General features: G+C 33.8%; 1 protein-coding gene across 1 annotated transcript in view; it reads right to left on the bottom strand.

Annotated features, from left to right (window-relative positions):
* Positions 1–19886, bottom strand: part of LOC123536140 (insulin-like growth factor-binding protein complex acid labile subunit) — a 46403-nt gene that overhangs the window by 25713 nt on the left and 804 nt on the right. Inside the window, exon 2 of the mRNA XM_045318980.2 lies at positions 19558–19656. Within this exon, the coding sequence (XP_045174915.2) occupies positions 19558–19656 (99 nt within the window). The remainder of the gene's footprint in view (positions 1–19557; positions 19657–19886) is intronic.

Here is a 19886-nt window from a genome sequence, read left to right on the forward strand (position 1 = left end):
AACCTTATAATGGTGTTATCGTATTTTATGACTATAAAAAGGGAAATTTAATTTCGAAATGATGTTTAACAATCGTAAAACTGTTAACACATTAACATGGGGCAGGCAAAATATGTTTCAGATTGTTAGTATAATGATTTGTAATCATTTATGAATGGTATGGGAAACTAAAAAAAATCATGAGCTTTACAAAATCATGTACTAGGAACATACAGTGTAATAATTATCAACCAAAGTAAGACAAAAAATCAACACTTTGCTGTATTCACAAGTGTTGTTCTCGTCGTTCAGTCTGAAGTCAGGGTTTATCAACAGGATCTTTTTTGCTTTGCTGGTGAATTCTAAACAATGTAAGGCAACAACGAGATTTACTGGGATTGTATCATTTCTTTTCTTAAAACTGACACTAATCTGATCACAATCAGCGTGAAGTTGGCAGTACAGCAGTAGCAGCAGTAGGAGCAATTAACTGCTGCTACTGCCAGCAGTTACAGCAGTTAACTGCTGCTACTGCCAGCAGGTATACAGCAGTTAACTGCTGCTACTGCCAGCAGTTACAACAGTTAACTGTTCATACTGCCAGCAGTTACAGCAGTTTATTGCGTATCGCAGTCAACTTCCAGCAGTGACAGCAATTCATCGTGTGTACTAACACCAGTTAACTGCTACCACTGCCAGCAGTTACAACAGTTAATAAAGCTGTATTACCAGTTAGGTGATGAGAATGGCATAATACAGATGTATAATAGGCCGTCAAACCTACCCTTCACACATACATTTGTCCGTATCGTATACTGAAGCGTTCTTAATCTATTTCTATCTTCAGACTTGTAAACGAAGTCTCGTGCGCGTTCAGTTGTTCTTTTAAATTTAATGTTATTGGATCGCGCAAGTGCAACGTCCAAGGATATTCATTTTTTTTTTTGTTACAAAATTATTCAATGGTCTTTTCTTTTACGGACAAAAACTTGGTATGTTCTGTTGCCAAGTGTTATGTGCAATGATTTTTACATCTGTGCTTCTTCCACGATAATGAGGCGGGAAAAGTGCCGAGTCGGGATTCGAACACTCCTCAGCCCGTTACAGATGTTATCGCCAGCAGGTAAATGATGTTTCTACGACATGCTTTATCATTTCTTTGTGTATGTCACTGTCAGCAGTTACATATTGTCACTTACTACAGTTTCAGCTGTTTTCTATATGTTTTTGACAGCTGTTAAAATATACGAATTTTTGAGTTTTCTATATTTCCTATAAACATTATAATTATTATATAATGATAGCAGTTAAATGACGATATCTGGTATCAGTGTCAGATAAATGTTACTGTCAATAGTTAAAAGTTGTTTCTGCGATTACCTTCATCAGTTTCATGTATATGTTACTACAGGTAGTTAAATGATATTTTTAAGAGCAGGATATGCAACACCCAGCAATAAAACAGAATTACTAAGTGCAGTTTTCGTCATTTTTCTTACTATTTTACTCTCAGCAGTTAAATAGCTTATAAGAACGTTTATTTGAACAGATAATCAGGTTTTTATGTCTGTTATTGCTAGCAGTTAACTGGTATATACGAGCAGTTTAAAATTCTCATGCAAATTATGTAAGACCAGCAGTCTCAATTATGTTTATGCCAGCAGTTAAGTGGTCTATGAGAGCAGTTTACCAGACTTCTGTTACTTCAAGCAGTGTAATGACCAATGAAAGCAGTTTCCGAGTTTTCTTGTGTTACTGTCAGCAGTCAAATGGTTTATAAGAGCAGTTTACCAGTTTTCTACGCGTAACTACCAGCGGTTAAATATTTTATGAAAGTGATTTACAAGGTTCCTGTTACTGCTAGCAGTAAAATGGTTTATGACAGCAATTAACAAGGTTCTTGTTACAGCCAACAAGAGCAATAAACAAGTTCCGTATATATTTCTGGTGTATTTACTGCTGAAAGAAAGCCACTCCAACCACACTCCGCCCCGATTTCTTAAAAACAAGAGTTTTCCGGCAAACACCGCCCGACCTCGCCTCGAGTTTTCCCGGAATGGCGGCCACCCGTGCCTGGTGGGAAAAAACCCTCTCTACAACGGCCACCCAGTCCGATCCGCTAATAAAGGTCTGGGACGGAGCTGGGGGCGTCCAAACTGGAAAAATTGAAAAATTCCGAAAATGGCCTGAAACCAACTTTGAGACCCGCTCGCGAGTAAACAAGAGTTTTCCCGGAATAGCCACTATGCTGGCCCCCCATAGACCGCCACCCTCTACAACGGCCGCCCGGTCTCAACCCTAGATAAAGGTCCCGTAGGGACCTCCTATTAACTGCTGGAACGATTTTAGGCCACCCCCGACCCACCCCCGCCTCACACCTCGACCCGGGTTCCTCCCAAACGAGTTTTCCCGGAATGGCGGCCACCCGTGCCTGGTGGGGGAAAACCCTCTCTACAACGGCCACCCGGTCCGATCCGCTAATAAAGGTCAGGGGCAGAGCTGGGGACCCCCAAACTTTGCTCGTTTCCTAAATCTATCGTGTGCGTAGGATTGTTTCATTGTAATTGTCTATACGGAGCCAGGAAATCCGATTTTATCGCAAGCAACTTTATGTCAATATTTATTCATATCTTCACTTCAATAATCATTAAAGATAATCTAATGAATATTTATGCCTATAAAATACATTTATTCATTTTATTAAGAAAACATACCCGGGCCACTTACGAAACCATTTACATGTAACTGTCTGGAAAATCGCGATTTTTCTACTTTCGTTTTCATAACGAGTAAATCAGGGGAATTAATTACATCAAACTTGTTGAAACTTACTTTATCATGTGCGTAGGGGCATGGGTGTGGGGACAGGGAGCGCATCCCTCGGTAAAATAACAGTAAATAAAGGGAAAATGGCAATATGAGACAGCATTTTGATGTACTGATATGAATGTCTATTGTGAAGAAAGGGAAACAAAATATCTAATGTCAGTAACATAAACTAGTGTAACAACTTTTTAACTGCTGGCAGTAGCAGCAGTTAACTGCTGTAACTGCTGGCAGTAGTAGCAGTTAACTGCTACTACTGCTGTTACTGCTGTACTGCCAACTTCACGCCGATCTGATCACAGGGTCAGTATCTAACTTCTATAGGGACAAATAGTCTGCATATACTATATAAAATCAAAACAAGAGTTTGATACCGGATGAAGACCCATAAAGTCGAAAAGCGTCGTAAGTGGGATTTTGTTTTCCTTTCAATTCTGAGGAGATACTGCATATCGGCGGGGCCACAGGGAATTTAAAAAGGGCAATGGATTCGCTCAATTTAGTGGCAGCGATTTGATCAACAAAAACGAAATAAGTGGAAAAATGATTGTCTAAATTTTACTATTATATCTCACAAGTACCTGATCGCATTAGACATAAAATAAATAAATAAATAAATGATAAATTATTAAAAACGAAATTCACCTCCTTTATAAACTGAACTAATCACCGCGAGAACCTCGTGTCAGAAGGTTTAATATCTGGATGAATATTTGTATTTATAAAATTCAAGTTGCAAGTGAAAGATCATTTCGATAAATATAATAAAAAAAGTAATAAAAATGTTCAACTGCTTAATGGTGATATTGTGAATCAGGTAATGGACTTGTTATAACTCTGATATCGTATCATATTTTATTACATGAATTTATTGTAGTTGTTTTGTTGTGTTTTGTTTATGTTGAGTTTCAAGTCGCACAAACATAATTATAGGTCAAATTACGACTTTTCAAATGAGACCCTATGTGTCCATTCAAGGGCGAACACTGGCCTGGATGGCTTCCTCATATTAAGTAATTTTACACACCATGCGAGGTTTAGAATCCACAGCGGTGAGCGACAAGTGATTGTAAATTTTAAACTATATAAAAAATTAACGTCGTCTCATGTGTTTATAAATAAACTGTCACTTCTAGCAAAATGAATACTAAAAGCCAAATTTCAAATTTGGAATCAATAAACGTTTGTGATTATCACATAACTGAAATGTTGTTACTCTGTTTTTTTTACATCGGCCATATATAACTTGAAATCTTTTGCACGTGTATCGGCTATCCGAGGAATATGTAGAGCTATTGCATTCACTCATTGCCGACCTCGGAGTCCCGATTTGGTTAATTTTTTGTATGCAAGTTTGTATCTCTGTAGCCATTGAAACTTCGAACACTTATTTACTGTGCAGTGCACAGGTTCCATAACTCTATTGTTTACAAAGTTATACCCCTTTTACGACTTCGTAATTTTGATTTTTTTATGTCAGCTGGTGTCTCAGTACCCGCTTATGGGAATTAATAGAAAATTTACATACGTGGTTCCTACAGGTTTCATAGCTCTACTTTGCATGTTTACTAAATAATGCCCCCTTTTTTGACTTTGCAATTTTTGTTTAATTTTTGTATGTTTCTCAGTACCGACTAATGGGAATGAAATGAAACTTCACACCTGTCCACTGTGATAAACTGACATGCATTGTACAGTTCCATAACTGTTTTGCATGTTCACTAAATTATGCCCCTTTTTCGAATTTAGTGTATATTCAAATGAATTAACTTTCTTTATCAACCAGTCTGTTGAAATGTCAAACGTTGCTGTCTTCCGAATGTTCTTGTTAATATTTTTTGTAGAAACTTTATAATTTCAGAAAGATACACATATCTGTATTGTATCAATGGTGGCCTGATTTAAAACTGGTCTTGTATCGTATTCTTGACATTTATTTTTTTCATTATCGTTGTCTACTGTTAGTCTGTTGAGAAGCAGACATTCATTTAGAGTGTGGTTTATTGCTCTATTGAAACAGTCTTAAATATTTATTGTGTTTCAAATTGCTTTAATCTATCAGCCTTCAGCAAAAAATGTTCATAAGCTGATATACCTTAATGAACAATAATAATTGCTAAATTTATCTGTTTCCCATCAACACTGATTTATGTTTATTGGTTGATTTGTGTTTTACTGCGCACAGACACGGTGCAGCTTATTAATCGAATGTTTACGTTTCGAATCAATTTGATCAATAAATTGTCAGATAAAACCCAACATATAATTACGAAGCAGCATTATATATCGTATTTGTGACGGTTGCTTTACTCGTGATTCAATATAGCAGTGATTTACAGAAGAGGACTTCTTATCTGGTGGTCGCGGGTTCTAATCCCTGCGAGAGACTAATTTTATCATTGTACTGGTTTTCGGTGACAGCAGGAGCGAAGTTAACCTGAACTATTACAATATTCGTAAGCACGATTTCAATAGAAATTACATGTTATCAGGTGCAATAAATTAGATTTATGAAATAATTTACAGTTTTGACGCACAAAAATAACGGATGTTATCCTTGATACTAAGATAATGTGAAATGTCGCAACATGTTGTTCCGCAAACCAGCAAAAGATAACACCAACCCGACCCTATTAGCCCTTATGAAAGATCGGTTTATGAGTTATAACTTATGGCTTGCAGTATATCAAATTTAACAAAAACTGCTTGCAATAGGTTATTTAGTTTTTCCAACCGGTGAGAACAAATGTGATTACAAACTTTGAACGTATTTTTCTATAATTTTGTTTCATTATTTTCCAATCGTACTCAGTTTCCCCTTACTAACGAGCACATAATACTAAATGTCAAACATAAGTTATCTAAATTGATATGCCTCTTTATGACTCGTCATATGATATGTTATGTTATACCGACTTGCAAAATATTTTTAAAAAAATAACCTTATTCTTTCTTATTACATTTTTGGCTTAACTAATACTTGTTGTTTTTTTTGTACAAAAACGAATCAAGCTGTTGGTTACATAATACCGTCCCATAAAAATATTGTAATAAATCAAATTATCGATAATTTTTGTGTTTCTGCATGGAAGAGATGGCCCATGATCATGATTGGTTATATTAAACAACTCTACACAATTCTATTATATCCTATTTAAGCTAATGGGTCATCACAAACGGCACAGGCATTAAATAACTACTTATAACATTTGCCTATAATAAAGTTACGTTAAAGTGAAATCTCAGATTGTGTTGACATTTAATGTCGGGGTGATATAATGGTTGCAGTTGATGGTATAATACTTTATACAATGAAGTTAAATAATTATTTTCCCCTCCTTTTGTAATATATTTGACATAGCTTTGCAAAGGCGGGGAATAAATGCCGAAAAAACCTCCTAATCAGAGTACCCGTACATGTAAAGTAAATTTGCCCCATAATTCGACGTTTGCCCTCTTCTTTACTCCTGTGAAAATTTTTTGTTACATTTTAAGTCATTTCCCTTTCATAATTCTGACGCTATTAGTATCATTTTGAATACGTCCGTATGCTTCCTCGCAAGCAGATTTACATAAACTGAGCTCAAAGTTATTGTGCTTTAAAATACCAACTTAAACAGCACAAGGCGAAAGTATTATCTGCACGAAGTTCTTATCAGTCGTGAATGATACAAAAGCCTCCTCTGTGTGAATAAAACAGTTATGGTTGTTACAAAAGTTAGGTATCTAATATATACAAGATGCATACATTGCAATACTTATCACCCTTCCATACACCTCCCCCCCCCCCCCCCCCACCACACACACACACAAACAGAAAAAAAACTCGGCACAGAATCTATAAGAAGTGCCTTTGGAAGCAATTTCTTTTTTTCCAGTGACTCTTTTCTCAGTCTCCTTTTTTTATTTTACATGATGTAAGGCAACAAGGACACTGTCGAAATTTGTCATTGCAGACCTATTTACACACTGACCTCTAAACCATCATTTGTAAGGTGATATTTTACGCATTGAAATGTAGGACCCATGTGGGAATGGAAGCTTCGGTTGATGAATTTAAACCTAATGCAAGTAAAGTAACTTCCATAACAAAAAGAAGATGCAGTAGAAAGATTTTATATGACACCATCATGATTCAGAGTTAAGCTATTCCCTCTTCTATGGATAATTACATTTCCCTCGAATTTGTAGGCAGCTGCTGAACAAGCACACAAGATATTACTATTTTTGATGGTGTTTTAATGTCGGGTTTTATCATATACGTCTTTCTTACATAAAACATAATCAACAAGCTTTTTTTCCATATTAGAACCAGAAAAATTAATATCTAAATGCATACGATTATGTCGATTCTGTATTTTACTTAAGAAATAATTTATAGCAAAAGAGTGCTTTAACACAATTTATGCACGATTGGCGGTTAACGTCGGGCATAATAATTGCACGAGGGCAAAAATTATTTGTACAACGTATTACCGCCCGAGTGTATGAATAGTGTTAAAACACTCTTTTGCTATAAATTATTTCAATTCTAACAGTCCTACAGTAAATCTAAAACAGTAGATAAAATATAAAAGCGCTCTTTCTTGGTCACAACAAAAACTTTGACGTCACCGCACGTTAACGTGACGTCATTCTAGCGTAAGAGTGTTTTAACGGAGACAAGCATATAATATGAGAATTTACTTTGCCGAAGTCATCAGTTAATCGACAAGATGCATACTTCTTGAAAAAAAATAATTTAAGCTTTTCATGAATCATAATGTCGCCATGATACAGATCTACATTCTTTTTTGTAAATAATGACACATTTATATAGCACTATCTTCATCACAAACGCGTTCAAAGGTGCTTTACATTCATACATACACGTATACAACGATAGCCACTCAAGATCGCCATTTCATTCTTTAAGACTTTACCAGTGCAGATATAGTGCAATCTGCATAGAATAGAATAGAATTTAATAGAGAAAAGGAGAGAGATAGAGAGATTTGGGTACAAGCATGTCCGGCTAACTTAGCTTAGCTCTTTGTGAATATTTCACGTGCCTTGTGTAGAACACCTGGGAAGAACCAGTACCAGCCTCTTACTTGGGTGGGACATACATGTTTACTTTTTTATTGTATTAATCGAAATTATCTCCACTCATTAGCTGAATTTTATAAATAAGACAGCAATTCAGAACATAGGGATATGTCATTCTTATAATGGTCCAAAATTCAAGTTTAGGACGTTTTAACATAACAAAATAATATTCCTGAAACCCTTATATCTGATATTTTTTGTTATACCCAAAGCATAATGAATTGTAAAAGTAATTAGGTGATTACAACAGTTAACGTGTTTGCTTGCGGAACTCTACGCAAAGGAGTCCTGGAAGATCTCTTAACATAGATAACAGCTTTTTCAAAATTGGAATCAATTAGCTTCTCATGTTTTTGCTTAAACTTTCTTTTCAGGTGAAGACAGAACAGAACCTTTGTTTCTCCGTTTGTCTTTGGGAGCTTAAGGGTAATTAAAAAATATTTAATTGTTTGTGGCTTAAAATCGTTGGCACATGCAGCGCCAAGTCTTACAACTATTTCTCTAGAGCAACTCGAAGATTTATGCTTGTGAACTAATAAAGCATTTAAAAGTCTCGGTTTATAGCAGTTATTCCGTTTGTTTGACTTAAAGCTGGCCTTGTGTTCCTATTTATGATAATCTCTTATTATGTTAAGGAATCGGAAGCAATCTAGAGTTTCCACTTTTTCTATTTTATCTGTAACTTTTTATCTTTATAAAAAGTCAAACTTTCGTATTCGTTGTCCTTTTAAGTTACATTACAGAATATTTACCTTACATTTATGATTCTGGTGTCATCGATATCAGTTCAATTAACTTTTGACTGTCATGATTAAATCTTTTATCAGTAGATAAACTGAAAACTTACACCTTATCCCTTTTCTCAGATACATATTCGTTAATAACCAGTGTTGTACAACTACAGAACATCTTATAGGACCTATGCAACTAAATTTGAAATCTTCTAACATTTCATACAAATGGCAAAACCTTTAGCATAGTTCTTCATAAAACTCTAGTAATAATCAAAGACAGAGAGGGCTTTAAACTGTATTAAAAGATAAGCTGTCTGGCACTGTCCTTGCATTTTATTCCATGTATGTTTCGAATAAAGAAGTGTCATTCTATAATTGCCAACGTAAAGTTTACAAGCGAAACATTGAACATTATCCACTATAAATATGACGAGAGACTAAGTAATTCCGCAAAATTGATTTGGATTTATAGCAGAGTGACTGGAAGTTCATATTATCAACTACAGTGTTTAAGTGTTGCTTTGCGGTCGAAAAAAAGATGTCAGTACTTGGTCTCTGTGTCTCTTTAGGAATATGCAGTGTATAGAGGATATTACATGAGTGTCTTTTCATACTGAATTTATTAAACGAGTTGAATAAAATAATAAAATGCGAGGCTCTGCCGAGCATTTTATAAATTTTATTCAACGAGTTTAATAAATTCAATGTGGAAAGTCACAAATGTAATATTCTTTTTATCACATGTTAGCCTTTTTTGTCGAAACGTCAAAAATTCGACCTTCTTTTACTATATAAACAAGGCAATTTGGCCGGCGTCGCCTATAATATTAATGACGTCGACGTCAAAGCTTTATTACACTAGTGTATTATCATTTTTGAGTCGGCTAAAGGCTGAAAGCCTTTTGACGAGTCCTTGCTATCCAACGATTCTCTAAATGGACCAAATAACACAGTGAAGGGATGTAGTTCCATTAGATTTCTCAGACTTCAAACAGTTCACTGCATGAATGAAGTTAAGTTGTGTCAATTCCCTTTGCTATGACCAATATACGATGTAATCTGTCATATTTATGACTTGTAATTGTACAGTTCTCGAATGTAACTCATTAAGCATAAATGTGCATTTTAAGAATTGCGCAGGCTTACAAAGCTTGGGTAACATCCAGCGAAAGACAAAAAATAGTTCCAGCAGGGCTCCAGATAAGATGCGTATTAGCGTAAATTACGTATAGAAATAATGCAAATACGCATGTCTAATAATTTCTAAGCGTATAAAAACGTATATAAAATTACAGAAACGCACACAATGCTTTTTTAAAAACAAAATCTGAATCGTCTGGATGCGTTAGGTAACATAGCCGATCAGCCTTAATTCTCCCACATTGAACGTAAACACGCATCGTATGATTCCTATAAACTTTGCGTGGGTTGAATTTTGCAGTCAGTAAACGGATAAATTATCGGAAGAAGAAGCTCTTACTGGTTTGTTTAGTTACTATTGATATCAAAAATGATTTTAATTCTTATTTTTCGAGAAATAAACAAATCGGCGAAACATTAAATTGTATTTTCTTGTAGTTTTTGAAATCGAAAGTAGATCGTCTATGTTTGGCGAAACGAAACAACTTTTTTATGAAAAGATTTAAATAAGAGGTAATTTAACCGTAAACTTCAATGTCAGATACTGCCAATTGCTGCTAAATGTCTTCGTATCATCACAATTTGTAAAATATATTGTTCAAACTGGAGAAAAGTGTAATCGTATCCGGATATAATATTTTGGGTAAATATCGAGCTGTGTTATGAAATTTTAAGAAAAAAACTAAAAACAAACTGAAACTGGTAGACTATACTGTCAGTACATCAATCATTAGCCGACTCAGGCCATTCAGGCCTTTGATTATTTAATGGCTTTATTACACTCCTTGGTTGGTTTCTATGCTTCCAAAGGATTTTCATTAGATTTGAAATAGCAGTTATGAAGTGCCACGTTGTGAGTAAAGATTTGACTCAGTGATGTTATACTTTCTAACGTGGAGTTCGGTTATGTATATCTGAATAATGGAATTCCATTTAAACCGGGGTGTTAGTGGAGCGTTTACAAGTTGTGTTGCACATTTTATTACCTTTCATAACCGACGCTTGCTTGTGTTCTATGCTTCCAAATTATCTTCCTTAGATTTTATTAACTACCACAAAAAGGGTCTTCAAAGACATTTCCTAGAACGTTTCTATCAACATATTTTTTATATCTTTTTTTACATATATCTATTTTAATACATACGTTATAAATTTCAACGATCATCTGGGTATTTCAACATGTCTGGTTTTAAGGTAAAGGGCAGGATAAGTGCATTACCATTTTGAAATTAGTATTCGAAACTGAAGCAAACTACGGAGTACATTTTATTACAGATTCATTTAATTTTCTTAAATTTTCATTTCTGTATATAGAATATTGCATGTTTGATACAAATAATTATATGAATTGCAAAACTAACATGAAAAAGGTGTATTTCTGAGAACAATTTTCGGATATACTAAAATTGCATACACTGTATTTATGTATTAAAAATAATGGACAGCTCTTTTACTGTATAAGTAAGTTTATATCATGTACAACAGAAAAAATATATAATCTGTAACTACATTCTTTGGAAGCCTAGAACGCATCCAACCGAAATAATAGCAGACTTGGTTTGAAATTGCATCTATTAACGATATGTTGTACTACTAGTATCCCTATGGATATACATTATTTTTATCAAATATTTGTTGAATGTGTTAGAAGGTTTATCAAAAAGGGTACAATGCGAAAATCGTAAAACACAGACCATGTTTTATGACTGACCATTCTACAATAAGTCAGTTCGATGACTGATAAAGTGCAATGTAATGCTTTTCTCCTAACTCCTTCTAAAACGGACTGAGAGAGTGGAATTTTGTCCTGCAACTTGCTTAGTCGTGCCCTTAAAAATAGGTTATTGGTGTTCTGACCTCCCTCAGACAAGTTGTTGAGTATACTGGTGTACTTGTACCTCAGATTGGCCCTATTGAATGTTGTGCTCTATGTTTTCGGGAAGTCTATCATTGCTTTTTTTTTTTGCTTTTGACTAAAATAGGTACAAACAATATATCGTGACGTCATAACTTAATTGTGTGAGATAGCAATTAGTTGGTTGCAGTTGCCCTAAGTCTGCAGCCACTCTATTGATGATTAGAAGAAGTCATAGAACTTATGTGATCTCTTGAATAGTTTTGCATTCATTGTATGTGAGGTGTACAGCTGGAGATCTGAATGCCAATATCTTTGGCTCTTTCATTGCATCTGCTGTATACGTATGTCTGCATTTCATCAGAGTGATAATAACAGCATTGTCAGGTGCAAAGTCTAAAGGAAAGGTGCTCAAAGAATGGTTACACTTTCCGGTAAAGGTTTCGTTTAGAATCACAATAAAATGAAATCAAAAATATATATTCGGAACACAGCATTTTTTAAGTGTAATCCGGTACTGGATGTACGTAAAAACAAGTTTTACCGATATGATTCAGACATTTCAAAATGTCTTGTGAGAGAAGTCTTCACAGAGTCAATTTGTATCAATTTTCTGAATAACCTACCTACTATTCGAACGAGAACATGTTTCGGAATACAGTATCGGAGCATATAAAGATTCTATCAACAAAGCTTTAATTTTATAACAGAATGATTTGTCTGACAGAGTAAAGATTTACAAGATCAAATCAAACAATTGTATGATAAACCGAGCCGACCGATTTATTTTCATTAGATTCTAGATATATGGCCACCAAGTTTAAAGAATAAAAAAAAACTGGACATGTCTCTTCCAGTTCTTTTTAGACGGATGTTTTGAATTTTTAACATATTAACGTTTGAAGCAAATAAATGAAACCTGGTAAAGATTTCGAGCTAAATAAATCAATGTTTATAGACTGAGCTCTTTGTGTTTTAGATAACTAAAGTTCGCAAATCGCTTATGAGTTTTTCGCTCTCATTTCTATTACCGATGTATAGTGAAGTATTTTTTGTAACGGACTGTATCAAGAAAATCTCTATGGTACACGGCTTTATGAAATCATTTCATCTGTGGCAAACTCATAATGGTGTTATGTGTTTTGTCGATAAAAAAGCAAATTTAATATCATTCGTTAAACTGTTAACACATTGGCATAGGTGTTTTAAGTCATTAGTCTGATACATTTCATTATCTGTTATGAATGAAGAATGCAATTGTAGATCAGATGCCAACTATTAACATTAACTATATATTTTGTATGATTGTATGGAAAGGAAAACCCAACCCCGTTTATTTTCGTGTAAACAACATTGATGTAATGAATGATTACAAGCGAAATCAAAACATTCTTTCAAGGTCAGACGCCAACATTTCAAAAGAATATCAAATTATAGCGTTAACTTGACGGTAAAGGATAAAAATTGAATAGACACGATTATATAATTTTTGTTTGAATTCACAATATATTAAATAAAAACCAGGAACTGTATTTTTATTGGAAAGCGAATTACAATTTGAACATGTGCGGATTTTGTAGACTGTTTTATTTGGATGTTGGAAAGATCAATATCCGGACATCTATTTTGATTTTCTGATACTCATTGACAAAACAACTATTTTGTAGCAAGCTTAATGTCAATACAAGAAGTGAATGCTATTTTTGTGCGTTTGTACGAGTATAATCACATTTGGAATTCTTGCAAATCTTCCAGGAATCGCTAGCGCAATGTGGTTTATTCCCACATCAATGCACAAAAATAGCATTTAGTTCTTAAATGCATTCATTGTTACACCTCAAGCAAGCCATATTGTGTTCCGCTTTTGAATTCTATATGCTGTAAGGCAACAATATGTCAGAACAAACCTCCTTAGTGGGAGCCTAAACACTTGTCAACCCACTTAACTTGTACCAGCATACTCGTTTGTAATAATGACATAGCGAAAGATATCAATTGTTCTTTTAAGGTTTTCAATAAAAACTTACTTCCTTTTAAAATTTCTTATATCTCGGTATGGCAGATATGTCCATTAGGTTCCAAGACAAATGGACTAAAAATAAAAAGTCAAAATTAACTTAACGGTTAGCCAATTATTTTTAGTATTTTACTCTACAAAGCAATTGTCAATTACCAGACATACACATTGAATTTCGGAAAAGGAATGCAGGAAATGATACCTTTTCGGACTTCTCAGTGCCTTTAGAAACTCACCATTTTCAAAGAACTGTAACATATCTTCTTTCTGGTGAATTTGCAATAATGTCCCAGTGCTGAAATTTCACATAACTAGATGGAACGTAGTTTTCAGCAATTGCCCTTTTTTATGTCTTTAAAAAAATGACACTTATCTTAAAGAGGGTCAACTTTTTGTTTTTGAGAATACTAGTATTTTAGGCATCCAGTTGTAAAGGACAGAACGGTGGAAGATGTAACGGCCAGGTAGATTGTTGGTAAAGATATTGTTCATTCGAATATTTCTCGTTTTGAAGATATACTCCTAATCCTTAATATGCTACATCACCAGCTAAAAAAATACTAACCCTGCCAGCAAGAGGAGAGTTTTGTTACTTTCATTTTATGTTGTTCGTGAGTAACTTGGGACTTAACAGAATCTACAAATAAATATACGGGCAAACACGTACAAATAAACTTCGTAAACCAGTCACCAGGTGCAATTAAGCGGACTTATGAAATAATTTACGGTTATGGTTTTCAAGAATAATATGTTATGATCTTTTACAAGAAGATAATGTGAAATGTCATAATGTGGTGATCTGTAAATCAACAACAAAAACACCAACTCCACTCTGTTAGTCTTTATGTTTTCTGTCTTTTGAGTTATACCGAATGACTTACAATTATATGTCTAATTTCAGTTTTTCTAAACAATTTTGATTTAAAACACAGAACGTGTTTCATATAACCATGTATCATTATATTTTTCCCATCCTACTTCACCCCCAATCCCACGTCTCAGTATTTGGAAGCTTAATATGATTTTGGTAATGTAATAGCGTGCTTACAATGAATTATTGAATATGACTTTGGGATTTTTAGAAGATATACATGTACCATGGTTTCCTCGCGAAGGACAACTTGTCTTTGTCTTCACTCGAGATTTCTGTTTTCTCAGTACATACCATGTTACCCTCTCACCCCCCCCCCCCCCCCCCCCCCCCCATCCCTCCACACACACACACACACACACACAAACACTTTTCATTGCCACATTTATGTTCTAACAATTGATATGTATGTTTTGCATTTATTTAAGAAATATTATGAAGAAACAACTAAGAGAATACAACAAAGATGATAAACTCGCTGACGCTGATGATAATAATCAAGATGAATTATACGTGCAGTAAAAAGATGATGATGATGATGATGTGTTCATACTATATATTAAAAATACGTCTCGGAATATTTGCAGCTCAAGTTCTACCAAAAACACATCATCGGGCACGGATACAGATTGTAGCGCCGCAAATCAAGTTTCATTGCATAGCTCAATATGTGTCTGCACGTACAATATTTTTTGCTCATGAAGCCATATCTGTTATTTTTGAATAGAGACTCGAACATAAAGGGAGCGAAGTAACATTATAATGAATTGATTCATTGATCATTTTGCATGGTTCATGTCTGGTTTTAATAAAATACTCTATTCTATTCTATGCTGTTTGAGTTGATGGAATTATTAGGTAACGACACAGTGACACGTATAAAATTACTACCAACTGTCTATGATAAAGTTACTTTTAAAGTGACATGTCAGACTGGTTTGACCTTCACTGTCGGAACGATATAATGGTTGGTGCAGTTGATTTGATTTGATTTTATATATAATTTGCTCTTGTACACTTTTCTAACATATTTGAAATCTATGTGATAAATATCAGAATACACTTCCTTAATCAAAGGACATGATAGGATGGTGTCATATTGGAGTACTGGTACATATATAATACATTTGTCCCATAAAAAGTACTTGTTACATTTTAAAGGTATCCAATACCTACCTTTCGCTAAAATATTTCCTCTTTTTATATATACTTCAACACGCATAAATTCCTCATCAAAGGTGTTACTTAACAACGTTAGTATGCAAATTAATCGTGTGTAGTAGAGCTACATACATCACTTAATGCCATAAGGTAGGAGTCGTATGTTAAAAAACTTCCAATTTTTTAGTGAAATAACACACCTGTACTGTGTTTAGCTATACATGTATTAAATATGTATTTGAAACCAAATGCTTAGTACTGTTAATTAATATCAACATGTTAACTTTATGTTTACAACAACTATATTTAAGTAATTGTTCATATTTTCAATTATGAAATTTTGATCTAGTATAGACTAGTTCCAAGACTATGATATATCATTTTTTATCTCATGGAGAGTTACTGTGATCACGCTATGTTCGTCTACAGTCGTACGTGCGTCCGTTCGTCCGCCCTTCCGTCGTCAACAATTTCTTTAAACGACATCTCCGCAGAAACCACAGAATGTAGCTTATCTTTCCCCTAAGGAAAAGTTAAGAGATCTCCTACCCGGATAACCTTGTCTTTCCTCGTGTGGTAGCCAAGAAAAATTACCTACGTATTGATAGTACCACTTTTTTTCTAAAATAGAAAAAGTGGAAACTCTACAGGTCGCTCAAAATATTGCAGGCTCGGTTTGACTGAGCCTGTTCATGGATGGTAGTAGAAATGCATACTACCAATTCTCATATGCAGCTGACCATGTACACATAAAATTAACCTTGTTTTTGGATAGTTTGAAAGCAAAATTCAGCTCAATCATATATTTCTTTTTATTTATATCATTATTACATGACTAATCACGACATTTTTTTGTCTTGGCCTATATCTTTATTTCATCAATTAAACGATCAGATGCATAGTTTTTGCAAAATTAATACAAGTGCTTCATCACTAATAATATCGCCATTAGGCAGTTAAACATTTTTCTTATTTTTTATAATATATATCGACATGATCTTTCACTCGTAACTTGAATTTTATTAAAAAATGTTTATCACAGGTGGGGAATATTCCTTGGGGGTTATGTATTTACCCCCATATTGTTGGAGAATGCGAATTTTATTAGGTTTTAATGTAATAAAATCACATCGCTGCAATCTTTTAATCTTATTTTCTTCCCCGTTATATAGTTTTTCTTAAATGCTGTATTGTAATGACTTTCAACAATGTTAGGCAACTACAATATGAAACAAATACGAAAGATGCTAGGTGACATTTGTAAAAAGTTTGACTTTAATTATGCATATCAAACATTAAACACATAAATACTTTGAAAAAAAAGAATATTTATTATGTTCAAACTTGCTTCAATATACCATTAACTTTTTTGTAAGTTTCGAAACTTTTAGCTAAATTTATCTTTTGTCTAATCAGCAATTTGTGAGAATTAATCGAACGTTAATGTTTCATGTGATTAAATTATATCATTTAGTTCAATAATTGTCGGATAAAAACCCTTAGTAATATTCATTGCCACCCATAATTACAAAATAGCTTTATAATAGCAATATCAAATCATTGAACTGTTGCGATATTTGGGAAAGATGGATTAGCCGTGACTCAGTAGTTTAATAACTAAACAGGAGTAGTATACTGTCATACAATGGTGCAGAAGTAGTATTTTTATACAGTCAGCAGTCGTCATGCGTAGTGTATAAAAATGTTAGAAGTTTCTTACAATCGAAGTAAAATAATTGAAAGTTTGTTACAATTAAAGTAAAATAAGTATGTTTTAAACTAATTAGGTATTCCTAATCACTTAAACAAGCAGCATGATTGGCGTTATGTACCGTACCATTAGCGAACCTACCATACTTGTACCACAATTAATGGTGACTGAGGTTTTCATTAGGGATAAAATCATCTTTTCAACCTTAAATTTGAAACTTTACAAGGTGATTACGGCCCCTGGGGCTAAAAGTTAAGTAAACAGTGTTGCAGTTTCAAGATTTACTAAATTTGAAAGCAAAGTCATTCATATATCACCAAAATCAAATTCTAACCCGAGCCTCACAATCAACTACCAAGTCTATAATAAACTCAAAACATTTTCATACAAAGTGCAGGTGAGTTCTTGTCATATTATTTTGTTTATAGTGCATTCCATGGCGATATCGGTAAGCACGCATTTTTATCACAGGCAGTAAGTAGCTTTAGACATATCTGAGACATGTCAGAATTCTTTTTTTTTTCACAGCACAAAGAAACAGAGCAGGAAAACATTTATGAAAACTCTTACTTAATTTTCTTTTCTTAAGAAAAAGCTACCAGGTGCATAAAAGCAGATTTATGAAACAATTTACAGTTTTGGCGTACGAAAATAACTATTATTATCTTTAACGCTAAAATAATGTGAAATGTCATAATACGGTGATCCGTAAATCAACAAAAAAATAACATCTTCCCGACCCTATTAGTCCTTATGATGAATAGGTATTTTTTCTCTCTTGATTTATATCGAATGACTTGCGATACAATACACTTGTATCTGAAATAACCAACACAATTTTTCGCAGTAGGTTGTTCACTTTTCTAACCAGTTAGCAAATTTTGGTTTTAACTTGTATCTATTTTTCTATAATTTTCCTTTCATACCCAATTTACAATGTATGCAAGCTCAGAAATGAGTTTAATAGTATCATTATCATACTAAATGACAAACATAATTCATGAAAACATAAATGACTTTAATATTATTTTTCATATAAAACATTTATTATGACGCGTATGGTTTGAATTGTATCAGTGTTGTTGCATTATCAAAATTTGTTACTTGTACATTTTGGTAATGCATTAGCGTTGTTATATGAAATCAAGCTTTCGGTTTACGTAAAAGATAGTTTTGCTATATGAAAACAAACGTTTTGCTACCTAATAGTGTTGCTGTATGGAATCAAACTTTTGGTTAGCTAATAGCATTGCTATATGACATCAAAATTTTGGTTACCTAATAGCGTTGCTTTATGGATCACGTAATAGCATTGCTGTATGAAACCAAACTTTGGGTTACCTAAAAGCGTTGCTACATGGAATCAAGCTATAGGTTACGTAAATTTTAATCACATTACTATAATAAATATTTACTGTATTATTTATTGTTAGTGTTATTAACATGCCATAGATGGTTCATTATTGGTTTAACTAAACTATTTTTTTATCTGCTTCTATTTCAAGGAATAACCAAATAACGACACGCGTATTAAATGCATATTAAATTTGTAATAATGTTACTTTAAAACAAATGTCGGAGTGATTTGATGGTTGCACTTGATGGTAACGTATTTTACATACAATTCGCCTTTGTACACTTTTTCAAAAATAGTTGACATAGTTTTTTCGAAAAGCGAATGATATATAAAAGTCGGAAGAGACTTCTTAAATCAAAGGACAAATTTCCTGCTAGGAGCGTGTCATTTATAAGTACAAGTAATACATTTGTCTTCTTTATACTTAGGTATCAATTGGTGATTGTTCTCTTTATTTGTGTACCTTTGTACTTTGTTACATTCTAACGCAATAGTATACGTTTTCCTATAGGACCATGTCGTCCTTAAATACATATTTATGAAAGGCTTGCAACCAGTAGTAAAATACTAAACTGTTGTGTGTTCTCTTTTTATGTCTTTGTATAAGTACTTATTACATTTAAAGGCATCCCCATATTACCATTTCGAAGTTATAACAGGAGTGTATTTCATAATGACAAACAGAGTTGTCCGCTCGTGAGTGCCTATCATGTGCAAAAGAGATTTCGAATTAAACATAAGTCAAACTTTTATATCTGAAACAATAAAAGATGGAGAATACACTTATATACATAAAACTGTTTCAGAAGAAAACTTACTGTCAGGTAGTGGTCTGGGAACTTTGTTGAGGCCCATACACACTACATCCCGGCCCTGGAGATTTTCAGGCTCCTCCTTCCATACTGGGGCCTCCGTTCCTGCAATTATGATTAGACGTTAGTAGTGACAGGCAATGTTTCTCGCATGAAAAAGATAACCTATTCAGTTTTATAAACGTTTAGTTAATTTACATATTTCAAATTAGTAATACCAAGTCTTCACACAATTACAAATTTTCTATAGTTAGGCCAACGAAACCCTAAAGTATATATGCATGACTTCCAAGACATACATGGGAACATGCTTGTTTTGTTTTTTTGTTTTTTGT

The sequence above is a fragment of the Mercenaria mercenaria genome, chromosome 17 (genome assembly GCF_021730395.1).
Source record: "Mercenaria mercenaria strain notata chromosome 17, MADL_Memer_1, whole genome shotgun sequence".
Classification (NCBI taxonomy): Eukaryota; Metazoa; Mollusca; class Bivalvia; order Venerida; family Veneridae; genus Mercenaria; species Mercenaria mercenaria.